This window comes from Tetranychus urticae, chromosome 1 (genome assembly GCF_039701765.1).
Source record: "Tetranychus urticae isolate SD_2017Ah chromosome 1, NJAU_TeUrti_SD_1.0, whole genome shotgun sequence".
Taxonomy (NCBI): Eukaryota; Metazoa; Arthropoda; class Arachnida; order Trombidiformes; family Tetranychidae; genus Tetranychus; species Tetranychus urticae.
The window spans coordinates 24285280-24298560 of NC_142958.1; the positions used below are offsets into that span (position 1 = coordinate 24285280).

Consider the following 13281-nt stretch of genomic DNA (forward strand, 5'->3'; position numbering starts at 1 on the left):
ATTCTTCTCCATACTAGCTAACGACTTTTGAAATACGTTGTTATTATGCTTCAAAGCTTCATATTTCTCAACTAAATCAGCGTTTACGTTTAACTTGGGTGGTTGCCTTTGTTGTTGTGGTTCCAGTCCAGGAATACTATGCTTTTCAGCAGACATCGTAGAATTCCGGGAATTCTATTGGAAATCACACTCCAGCCAAAACAAACTAAACACAGAGCAGCAGAATTCGGCTACCAATATCAGCAAGACAGCAACGAATTCGACAAGCGTTATCTCCAATAGCATAGAATTCCAAATTCTAAACGCTAATCAACACCAATTCCCCCCACACAGAGACAAAAGAACCTCCAAAAACGAAAGCACCAACAGCAAAGCACAGCTCGACCACGAGAATCTCACAAATCGAAGGGCATCTCCACCAAATGTTGTGTAACTATCGGTTCCAAGTTCTTCTAACACACTCTGAGCTTCCTAGAAGCTAGAAACAGAAGTATGGCTCAACCGGGTTGAGTTGTTCACAATTTATTTCAACAGGGTTGAAGCTAAGCAACTGAACAAATAGTCACAAATCTTCTAATCACAGTAATAGTCCTAGACTATTCACTAGTTCAATTAGATCACTGGTAATACCGAGTATTACTAAAGGTTTTCACCAACCTAGTTGGTAAGCTGAGTATTCCGAGAATACTGATGTAGATTCCTAGAATCTATTACAAATGAAGGACACACGTTGATCTAAGATTACTAACGTTTAATCTCTCAAAGGTCACTTAATTAAGAATACAAAAATAAGAACTATTTATACAAATTAAAGAGGAAATCACAGAAAAAGGATATTAAACTAGACTTGAGGAAATACTGAGTATTTCCTTCTTAGCAACAAATAACTGTAGCAACCCGGTTGCTACTCCTTACAGTTAATGAGCGCGAACATTGAATATCACAACACTAAGAAGATCAATCTCTGCAAGTTTTTTAGAAGATTTTGTTTCCATTTCTGGTAAATTTCCACCCAGTGTTAATCCACCGAGTAGTTCGGGTACAGCTTCTTCAGCTTCTTCCTCTTCTTGGTCTTCATCCTGGTATGGGCTTGATTCAAGTTCAGGATATGTGAATGTACAAGTATTTGATAGATCAACTTCAACTGGTGATATTAAATTATCCTTGATCCATGAATGACAATCAATGTGAAGACTACCAAATGAAGAGATGAGACGTTGCAGTTGCATGACAATATCTTGGACATGTTTCTGATCGAGAAGCTCCAATTTTTCAAGAACATCTGATCGAAGTTTACCAAAACGTTTCCTAGCAATTTGACGGCATCTCAAGATTAACCGATACTCGTAGTTACCAGTTTCAACTCGATAGAGTGGTTCATGTAACATTTGATATTGGCAGTCTTCATCGTCCATTTCTTTTACCTTTAAACAATAAGACTGCAAATAGTCGAGACAAAAACAAACAAATTAAATGTAAGTTACGATTGCAATCAAGGAAATGGAGTGGAAATGGATCAACATCTGTAGCGGATAATCAAATGGTATAAACTAAACTCACCAAATATTCAAATTTGACATCAGCATATTTTTTGATAGTCAACTTTGTATCCGGAATGGCTTTATACAAAAAAGTGTGAAGATCATTGAGAACCTATTAAAGATAAATTGTTTCCATAAAATTACAATTAAGCAAAAAGCATTCGATTTTGCAATTTACCGGTTTGAGATTTTGAAGCATTTCGATTGATTGCTTCTCAATGGATCTATGAGTTTCACCAAATTTACTGAATGCTTCACTAGCCGATGGATTCGGTTCTCGGACTCCGATTTCAGCAAATACATCACCAAATGCTAAGTGAGAGAGAGATATCGTGATGTTATAAAATCTTAGCAAATCGTTCCATTGGTGCAATTTACCTTTATAAACTTGGCACATATCGAAATGACTTTTTAATAAAGATACAATATGATCGATGATTCCTTTATACATTGACTCCATTTTTTCTAGCTCTTCCAGCTTCTTCAGTAAACTATCTGAGAATATAATGAGATTTAAGTGAAGGGAAGATCAGAATCTAATGAAAGCTGAAAATTCTTACTTACCATTGCAAAGAATAGCTCGACTCAAGCCAAGAGCATCAGCTGTGGCTGAACTCATATTTTCGACCATCCTGTGTTTTACTTTTTTCAGGATAATATCTAAGGATTTGCCTTGCTTTGGGTCAGCATGCAATTTGTTAAAGTTAATGATGACTTGAGTCCCAACCGATTGAATCATTTTGGCTACTTCGACTTTTGTCTTTCCTTTCATAGAAACGTCATTCACAGAAACAATTTCATCGCCAGATTCAAGAGTTCCTTCCTTTGCTGCTGGAGTTTCATCAAAAACCTGAAAAAATTGGATAGGTTAAAAGGCACATTTAGATGAAACTAAATCAATGTTACCTGAACAACATATAAACATGGACAGTTTGGAGCTCCACCGCCGATTGAGATTCCTATTAGATTGTTTTCATCTTTGTCAATCTTGACCACTCCAGATGTAACTTTCATTCCCCTGAAATACATGTTATCAGAGGAAATTTTTCACAAATATGTTAAATTATAAGCGATGAAACTACAAACATATGACCCAAACAATGTAAAACTGGTATCCTAATGAATATGCATATAAACACGCAGATTAATACATTTATTAATGAAAGGAAGAGTGAATCTGGTTTTGCATCCTCAACAAAATATTATATCATTTCATCTATACTTGGCATAATCCTGTATATGGATGCTGCATTATTGTCGCAATTGATCCATTTTTAGCCAAGACAAGATCAACATGAAGATAATGAATAATTTGGTAAATATTTGAAAACTATTATTTGAGGGATCTACATTGATATGCATAAACAGAGGTGAGTTAACGTTAAAATTTTTAAATGCTTTACAATTAAGGGAGATTTTGGATTTTATTGCTAACAATACTTACAGTTTATCTTCTTCAAGGAAAAACTCGTCGTCTTCAGTCGTCATATTTGTTATTTAACCAGATAAATCAATATAAAATTAGCAAAATAAATACAATTCAATAACGAGTGACAGCAAAACTTGAAATTAATAAAAAGCAGTTGTTTGGATTGTTGTCTGTGATACTTGGAAGTAGCTCACTCTATCCGATATTAAGCAGACCAAATTATTGATTGATGAGACTCCATGCAATATAAAGTTTCATAAAATAAGAGTCAATCACAATTGTTAGCAAAATAACAATTAGCGAAAATGTTGATGAAAGTAATTTTACCGGTGAAACTGAACAAGACCTAAAAATAACGCCTGTAGTCATTGAGAGGAATGGTGAAGAATAACTGAAGAATCCTTAGTTAGATGTGGTTATGGAAGGGGAATTGTTATTAAGACTGGTGTTTGATCGGAGTTCGAACAATTTTGTAAACACTAACCCAATGAATTGTGAGGTAACACTAACTTCAGCATTAAAAATTGCCATTGATCTGCTACTATGTTGATAAAAGAGAATACTAACTTTATGATGCGACCTGAAGTACATAAGATAGACCTACATCAAAAACTCAAGCGCTTGGGGTAATCATGTTAAAACATATTGACAGAGTGCTGCAGAAAAGACTGTTAAAAAGCAAAAGCTTGATGGTTATTGTGGTTTATGAAGTAAACTGTGCTTTATTTTAGAATGGTTTATTAATTGTAAAATATTCTTCATTTGATTGTGCCATGAAGTTTAAATTGTGTACATATGTGAACCTGCAACAAAATGCACTTGATTTTTGCAATTAAAACTTTTCTGTGATAAATAGTTTTCGAAAAAATTGCGTCCAAAGTTCAAACTTTGATCGCTTTTTGTACATTAATGGGAATAGATTTTACCCTCACAATACACTTTTAAGATGTAACTTGTTGTTGTCAACCAGAAAGTAAACAAATTTTGGGAGATTAAACTTTTATTTTTCTGTAAACTCGATAATTACGATTTTTGGTTAAAGTGACTTTTTCGAGCGATAAAAGCAGTTAAAGATCTGAAACTTGTTTTGCTTAAACAGAAATAGTAAGCGAATGTTGAGGATCAAATACTATTCTTGTATCGGCAATAGTTCTCTTGATATTGCCGATTGAAATCTAAACTTCGAGCCCAAATATTTCGAGAATAGAAGCACTTACAGGCATTATTTTTCCGTCAACTATTTGTTTTCATGTAGTAATAGTATAAAACAAAATATGAGATCAATCAAAATAATGTAAGAAAAGTTACACTATTAAACAAATTAGGTTGTCAAATAAAGTTATCAATACAAAATTGCGCGATGCGTTGTGAAGATATTTGCGAATAGAGGCAGTTGGGGCGAACTTCTTTTGATTAATGTCATATCATATAATAGCACATGATAAAAAGTGTTAATTGCTCAAAGAATTATGTGTGTAAGTGCTTCTATTCTCGAAATATTTGGGCTCGAAGTTTAGATTTCAATCGGCAATATCAAGAGAACTATTGCCGATACAAGAATAGTATTTGATCCTCAACATTCGCTTACTATTTCTGTTTAAGCAAAACAAGTTTCAGATCTTTAACTGCTTTTATCGCTCGAAAAAGTCACTTTAACCAAAAATCGTAATTATCGAGTTTACAGAAAAATAAAAGTTTAATCTCCCAAAATTTGTTTACTTTCTGGTTGACAACAACAAGTTACATCTTAAAAATGCATTTTGATGGTAAAATCTATTTCCATTATTGTACAAAAAGCGATCGCAGTTTGAACTTTGTACGCAATTTTTTCGAAAACTATTTATCACAGAAAAGTTTTAATTGCAAAAATCAAGTGCATTTTGTTGCAGGTTCACATATGTACACAATTTAAACTTCTTGGCACAATCAAATGAACAATATTTCACAATTAATAAATCATTCTAAAATAAAGCACAGTTTACTTCATAAACCACAATAACCACCAAGTTTCTTGCTTCTTCAACAGTCATTACTGCATTACTCTGTCAATATGTCTATCGTGATGGCCTTACTTGCTCGATTACGAATGAATTTTTATCTTAAGCACTTTAGGCCAGCATATACAACATTTTCCACAACAAAAACCGATGGAAGTTTGAACTTCGAACGCAACTTCTTCGAAAACTATTCATCATATTTATAATAAGTTTTTAATTGCACAGCTTGAATCCCTTTTCATGCATTTATTAACATGCCGACAACCCTGATCTTAATAATATTTTGTTTGCAATGTTTTTTTCTTACAAACAAGCTTTTATTTTGTTTACAAGCTAAACTAATTTTTCGTAGCTCAATCAAATTGAAAGTCAACGATAATACCGATCAAAAATGGGGACTTTTAGACAAACAAATTAGACAAACAAATTGTATTTAAATATAATAACTTTTATTAATGGCTTTAAGTTAAACATTTCATTCGGTTTTATTAATATTTGTACATTTTGAGGAATGATCTTCTCAATCAATGCTAAGAAGATCAATCTCTGCAAGTTTTTTAGAAGATTTTGTTTCCATTTCTGGTAAATTTCCACCCAGTGTTAATCCACCGAGTAGTTCGGGTACAGCTTCTTAATTTACCAAACATTGAATAACATACTCGGAGCTTCTTGTCAATGGCGACGATTATTTCGATAATCGCTGTACCCCTGCGACCTCTTCCCGATTAATAATTGTCTTAGTTTGGTGCTTCTCTCAACACAAATTTACCGGCAAACTCGATGTCGACACAGGTAACGTCTAACCTATCGATAATCTCATTAGGTATAATCAACAAATTTAATGAATGGCTTCAAGTCTTGTTGATTCTCAGTGCGAAACGACAATTAGAGAGCGCTCATGAAGCATTTACCCTAAATTGCCAAACTTCTGAGAAACTAATTGGAATTGTCACCATTTCGATTGCGCTACACTACGAAAAAGTCGAGTTAATCAAATTTATCAATTTATAGTTTTTCAATTTCAATTAATGTCCTAGAGGATTTTTTCACACAACTTTTTTGTTTATCATTTTAATGGTTATTGCAATAATAACAATTTGAATTTCTTTGCTTTCTTGTAAATGTGAAAGTGACAAAAAGATGGAGCCACCTCCTGACTGGTTTAATTTTAGATATTTTTTAATAAAAGTCATCAAATTGGCTATTATTCGTAAATTTTTTACTTATCCAAATGATAAAATTAAGATGAATGTTTTAACTTATTACTTATTCACTCTAATCTGTTTGAACTTCATGTAATTTAAAATTTGACTCACAAAGAGTTGAGTTTGTTTCATGAGCGAATCAGATTTGCTCTTGAAATGAGCGCTTAAATTGAATTTTGTCTCAGGTTTGTTAAAATAAATGAATTTAATGTTATTAATGGCTAAATCTGATTTATTTTGATCTTCTCAATAGTTTTCGACATCAGGAATTTAGTTGCCATAATAACCGTCCATTGAGAGCTTAACATAAATAAAATATTGTCATTCATGGTCGTCTTCAGGATAGAATCTTGAGGTATGTTGTGCTTTTTACTTTATTATTTAAAATTCTGTGAATGATTGCGCTCTAAATCGTTGCATTACGATGACTTTCGATTGTTTTATCAAAATTAAGATTACTCAACGTTGTGATAGTGTCTAAATTGTGCAATCTGATCCAGCTGAAGGCTTGAAAATTAAGAAAAAGTTCAGAAGAAAGGATGAGAAAAAGATTAAGAAGACATGAAGAAAAAGGAAAAGACGATGATGAAGAAGAAAAAAGATGAAGAAAAGATGAGAAAGATGAAGTAAAGATGAAGGGGAAAAAAGGAAGAAAGGAAGAAAGGAAGACGAAGAAGAAGAAGAAGAAGAAAGAACTGCGCGACTTCTTTCCCCCTCTCTTTCTTTCATCTCTTTCTTTCTCCCTTTCTCTGCCTCTCTCTTTATCTAAGTCTTCTGGTTTCCCCCTTCTTCTTCCGTCTTCCTCTCTTCAAGCTCTCTCCCTTTCTCGTCTGCCATTTTGTTCTGAAATTATGTGTGTTTTAATGCTGTAATTCAAAGACAAATTCAAAGGCTAGTTGACCAAGGTTTTGGTTATGATCTTTTCTGTTATGAGTGTATTTAACTATGTTGTTCAAATTTTTGTTTAATAATCATCATCTAATCACCAATACCTGAATAATCTACATTTTGATCTCACCTCTTGCTCTTTGTTTATATAAATATTTTCCTTCAAACTCTTCATTCTTTTTCTTCTATTCAACATAATGGTCGATCCTCGAAATGTTATTTGGGCACAGGCGACCAGGTAAATTGGAATTAAGAGACTTATCTTAACAATTACTTACCATCCTAAACATCAACAGTGTGACAATAAATCTGTATGTATATATTTAGCAACCTTTTCTACCTTCATCATCATCATTTTCATCATTTTCATCATCATCACCATCACCATCATTTCATCTATTCCAATATCATCATCAAATACTTACCTCTGAACTGGTGATACCAAATATCCAGAAGCTACTACTACTACTACTACAATTACAACTAATCTGTCACATTGTTAACCTGTGTTTTGGTGGAAAAGGAGAACATTATTTAATTGTTCAGTTTAGCGTATACCGTTGTTAGTAGTGATACTCAATTTAATTTAAATCAACTGTACTTCTACCATTACCAATATCCATACCTAAACAGAACAACAGTTCAACTTATATATATATAGATATTTTAATTTATATATATATATCTGTCAAAATACCTTCGATTGTTACGTTTAATTTAAGCAATAACAACTCAGTCTTCAAGCTAAGTTGACCCTTTCCGTCATATCATCAACATGTCATCATATTGTCTTCGTAGGAACAATCATTGTTTCGACCTTGCTGAACATTTTGAGAAAATGTTCAAGGATGAAAGCATGGTTGATGTGACTCTATCCTGTGGTGATGGAATCATCAAAGCCCACAAAATGATTCTCTCTGCCTGTTCATCGTACTTCAAAAATATTTTCACTAAATTTAACAACCCTTACCAGTATCCTATTGTTATAATTAAGGATATGCCCTTTGAAGATCTGAGAGCTATTATCGAGTTTATCTATCGAGGTGAAGTCACGGTAGCACACAATAATTTGAAATCAGTCCTGCGATCTGCAGAGGCCCTCAAAGTTAAGGGTTTAAGTGATGCTCGCCGTCAGATGGAAGGCGATGAGTCATTGGCATCAATGAGAAAAAAGAAAAGAAAACGAAGACGAAAGTCCAGAAAGATGGGTCATGGTGATTCCAGTAAAACAGGAGAGATGGACGATGAGAATGGGGAAAGAAATGCTGGTTCAACTGATCGATCTGGTGCCGATAAAGGCAAAGATGATAATACGACGGAAGAAGATGATGCTACAGATTATTCGGAGGAGGATGATGATGATGATGAGACTGAAAAAGAAGATGATAATACCACAACTAGTATAATAATTACCGAAAGGGAAACTACTAATACAGAAGGTGAAATTGAGCCAGCCCGTTTACTGGAACAGTCAATGATTACAGGTGATGTAAGTATCTTTTATATGTCATTTTGAATAAAATAATTTCTTTCTGCAGAAAATTTTGCGCTCAAACTAACCTAATCAAGTTGATCAACCCAAATATTCCACGTTTATAACCATATCTTACCATTATTATTCACTAACATATCTAATCTTCCTTTTCCAACTCTCCAGTTATCAATGAAACTTTATACCCAAATTATTCAAAATTCACTAATCCGGAATTTTTTCTCCTTTCTATTTTAAAATTATAGCAAGATAGAGCCTCCAACGAGGTGTCCAGGTTCCAGGCTCCAATGATGCCTCACCATCGGCAAACTCATCAACAACAACAACAACAAAGCCAACAATTATCATCAAATATAAGTCAAGCCATGAGAGGTAGATACCCTTTTGATCACCTTTTATTCCGCTCGAACTGAATCGCTCAGTCTCAATTTGTCAATTATTCGTGATTTTCTCGACACATTGCTATCCAATTTTAACTTCTGTTTCTATCCTCCCCTCTTCTACTGTATCCTTATCCTCTCCCCCTTTTTACTCTCTCTCTTTCTCTCTTGTCTCTTATGAATCGCTTTTACTTAAAAATGATTTCTTTTTCTTTTACATCAGGTCACTTCGGGGAAAGTAGTGGTCTATTAGCAGCAATGAACGTATCATCCCATTCATCATCCTTGCCAAACAGTCAATCGCAATTAAATTCATCACATAGCCATGTACCTGGTATACCGGGTATGCCTTCCTATGAAGCCAGCTCTCTTTCAATGCCTGGCCCAAGCACCATTTCACCGATAACACCTCGTCCTATTCATCATGGTCAAGGTTAGCATGGAATTTTAATTTGCATCTTATATTCATTTTATTCACCATTTCTCATCATATTCCCCAATTTATATCTTATTCCTTTCATCTTCCTTAATTTCACCTTTTTTATTATATTTCGTTCTCATACTTTTTGTACAGTTCTATATATGCTATTCATTGATAACTATCTCAACAAGAATTCGCAACAGATTAGAACTCGTTCACATTCAATGCTAATTGTTTAAAATTTAGAAAGTGAGAGAGAAAGCACCACACTTCATGTTAATGAAGCATACAAACAAAACATTAAGATTATACTAGTCTTGAAGTAACCTTTTTCCTTGTTCCTTTTATCTTTTATTTTCATGGTTATCTTGAATTTCGATGATTTTTCAGCAGATTTCAAGAATAGTACATTAACAAAATCGACTAGTATTCATGATATTTCTGTCTCTATTAACTGATCTAAAATAGCAGTTTCTGTTTTTTCTTGAAACATATTGCATATAACACCATCATCAGTAAAAATTTATAGTTTCTATCATTACGATCGCCGTCATCATCATAATCATCGTAGTCATCATAATCAACATCATCGTAATCATCATTATCGTCGTCGTCATCATCATCATCATCATTGTATAATAGTCATTATCATCATCAGTATAGTCATCATCATTTACTTTGCCCTCTTATTTTTATCCTCTTTTATTCTTCATTCTCTTCGTTTTTTTCTCAGAAATACACGTTCTTAGGTCCTTTGTTAATGTTATTTCTTGTTCAGACATCAAAATATACTTTCGTTCTTTCACTCTCTTTCCTCGTAGAGATATTTTGACGTCTCTTCATCTTTCACCACATTCACCTCAACTGATTATCACTTTTTTACTCATTTTTTGTTTCTCTTTTGTACTTTTTTATTTCTTTTCTCTTATTACAGAGCATAATTCGGGCTCATCACATTCTTCACACCCCTCTCATCCTAACCAAGTGCCACAAAATCTTCAATCGGCGCAACTATTACCTCCAATCCAGATGCATCCATCACTTGGTTGCCACTCTTTTTCACCTTTATCTGTTGACTCTTTGACCGGTAAAAGACACTATCAATGTCCTGAATGTTTCAAAACTTTCACTGAAAAGGGTAACATGAAAAGGCACACGCAAATACATTCACAAAATCGAAATAGATTCATGTGTGACCTGTGTTCCAAATGTTTCGCTTGGAAGGATAATTTTAATCGTCATCGACGCATTGCCCATAGTGAACTTAACTGTAAATAACTTTTCATTTAGTCCTATTCACCCTTCACCTTTATCCCTCAACCCGTCTATCAATCTTCTCAGTAAACTAATTATTTATCTAACTCACTCACTAATATTTCTCAGCTATTCCTATTCCAATCTCCCTCCTCCTCTCTCTCTCTACCAATCTCAATCTCTCACCCACTTTCTCTTCTTACTTTCCCTCTTACTCTCACTTTCTTCTCCTTTTCTGTCTCAACCTGTGTAGTTCATAAGCAAAATTACCAACAACCCAAAACAAAAAGCTGAAAGCTTGTCGCAATAAGTTAACTTTTCAGGCTCTTTTGTTATTTATGATCGACTTTCTCTTATACTCACACTGATACTCTCACTTTCACTTCCTCTCACTCTCTTGCTCTCCTGTTCACTTATTTTTTGTTTATTGATACCAACGTTGATATTTTTCTCCTTTTTTTCTTTCTCCCCCTTTTACACTTTTACACTTTCTCTTGTTTTTTCTCTCCATCTCACAAGATGAAATGCGATCTAACAAAAACTAAACACAAACCCAGTCACATTTTTCATTAATCTCATTCCTCCTCCCACTCTTCCCTCTAGATGTTACCTTTCTCTTTCTTTCTTTTACCCAGTCTCTCATTTACCTCTTCATTATAATAATATCACAAAAATATTCAACTAAAATCATAATTCTCTCTTTCCCCCTATTCTCAAGAAAAAAAAGCAAAACAAATACAATGTTCCTTGTCTCTTTTTCTCTTCTTTTCTTCTCTGCTTTTTTTTTCTTCACCATCAACATCATCATCTCTCCCTCTATTGATTCGGTATGATCTTGATCGTGACACTCACATCACATCACTTTACATCACAGTGACCATCATACGAAGAAAAAAGAAACGTAACAACAACATGCAACATGGACGATAAACAAAGTTAACCGCATCATCCCCAAGTCAGTTTTGTACAAAAAGACACCCACTTATATACAAACATAAAAAAACAAAACGAAACACAAACTGATCACAAATTGATTAAATATTATAAATATATACATAACAATAACATGAGTAAAAACAAATAAAAACAAAACCCTTTCCTCTCAATTCCTCCCCATTATAAATACATTAAAACCTCTCCATCACCATTGCATTGCATTGCATTCATACAAAACATACAAATATATACACATATACACACACACTTACACCACCCATAAATACATGATGACATACAATTCTGATTAATAATCAAACGTGAATCACATCATCCAATGAACCTTTTCACGATGAACATATTACCATATGTTGACACTTTCAAGCTTCTCTCTCTCTCTCTTTCCCTATCTTCCTCTGTCTCTAACTTTGTCTCTATCATCCATAGTAAACGCAAAATCAATTCCGATGTTTTGATTTAATTGAAATTTCAATGTAACGACTCGTCAATGCACGTTTTTTATGCAATTTAAACCGGTTGAGACCAACAACAACATCAACATCAACTTCAACACAAAAATAAAATTAAAACCAAGTTTTAAAAAACGACTTTGTATCTAAAACAAATACAAATTTATTGTCTTTTTGTTCATTTCAGTTGCGCCTCATTTCGGTTGTTATTTTCATCCATTTCTTGTTTAATTAGTTAATTATTAATTTTTATTCTTTGAATTACTCTTTTTTAGATGAATGTTAAATGAAACAAAAATTGATTCACTTAATCACCAACAATCATCATGAAGAAACCCATTGGCTAAAGGCAACTCATTCACTTGCCATCATCATCATCATCATTCCTCTTCAATCCTCTTTTTCTTAATGGATCAGATCTAAGGAGGCAAAAAGAGGGAAAAAAGTTTATATACAATGTTCAGTTTTTTTCATCTCTTGGAGTAATCATCATCATCATCATCATCAACATAATCATCATCATAGTCATCATCATCAAGAGAAAACGAAAATCATCTTTTACCATCGTCATCATCAGACTTGATGATGATCATCATCATTAGCCATCATCATTTTTTAGCATAAATTGGATGAGACTAGAAGATATTTACTCGAACCAAAGCTATTTTCACAGACGATGGTGATGATGATGATAAGGAAGAAAGGAAACGAAATTATCTTTGTTCCAAACCCAGATCTGATGAGTTATTAAATAGCAATAACTTATAAAAACAAAATTATATTTCGTATTGTATCATCTTGATTATCATCATTATCATTTTCAAGCTTATTTAATTTTGAATGGTTCAACTTGCATTTAATTGTTAATCTGTTGCAACAATTTGATAATGAAAGCTTTAATTTCCTTTGCTTCAGTTCCAAGTTACAAATATTGCGTTTGTTTTCAATATTTTGTACAATTTCGCGATTCGCTTCAAATAGTGATCTTCATAATGCAATGAATATCAAAACATTTTATTGTTGAAAAATAAACTTGTTTAAGTTTATTCTATTATTGTAGTTTACTAATGATTACAATTATTAATTGTTGATTAATTTTCATTTGATGCCTAAATGAGCCTAAAGTTTGCTTTTTTGGGTTAAACTTTTTCTTTTATTTCGATCATTATTTTCATTATGATTTAATTCGCATTGACTTATTCACTTGGCGCTCACATAACACCTAACCTTTAAATTAGTTCCGCAATGATGTAAATGTAAATGACAAT

At 33.2% G+C, this 13281-nt stretch overlaps 2 protein-coding genes across 16 annotated transcripts; one reads left to right on the top strand and one right to left on the bottom strand.

Moving 5' to 3' along the window:
- Positions 1–846: 846 nt before the first annotated feature.
- On the bottom strand, positions 847–3160 carry LOC107362730 (PRKCA-binding protein-like). The gene is made up of 7 exons (XM_015929888.3): positions 2986–3160; positions 2448–2559; positions 2106–2391; positions 1920–2036; positions 1720–1853; positions 1561–1653; positions 847–1439 (listed from the first exon to the last, which is right to left on the bottom strand). Exons 1-7 carry the CDS (start codon positions 3027–3029, stop codon positions 918–920), a joined length of 1308 nt encoding a protein of 435 aa, XP_015785374.2. The 5' UTR covers positions 3030–3160; the 3' UTR covers positions 847–917.
- Positions 3161–7048: 3888 nt separating this feature from the next.
- Positions 7049–12175, top strand: LOC107368501 (uncharacterized). Of its 15 annotated transcripts, none has more exons than XM_089270435.1 (6): positions 7049–7371; positions 7514–8549; positions 8798–8924; positions 9156–9365; positions 10288–10623; positions 11482–12175. In XM_089270435.1, the coding sequence occupies exons 2-6, from the start codon at positions 7836–7838 to the stop codon at positions 11535–11537; spliced, it is 1443 nt and encodes a 480-aa protein (XP_089126561.1). In that variant the 5' UTR covers positions 7049–7371; positions 7514–7835; the 3' UTR covers positions 11538–12175. The 15 variants fall into 15 exon arrangements, with proteins under 15 accessions (XP_089126561.1, XP_089126564.1, XP_089126565.1 ...); XM_089270438.1 differs by having other exon boundaries at positions 7859–8549; positions 11127–12175; XM_089270439.1 differs by having other exon boundaries at positions 7859–8549; positions 11326–12175.
- Positions 12176–13281: the final 1106 nt, after the last annotated feature.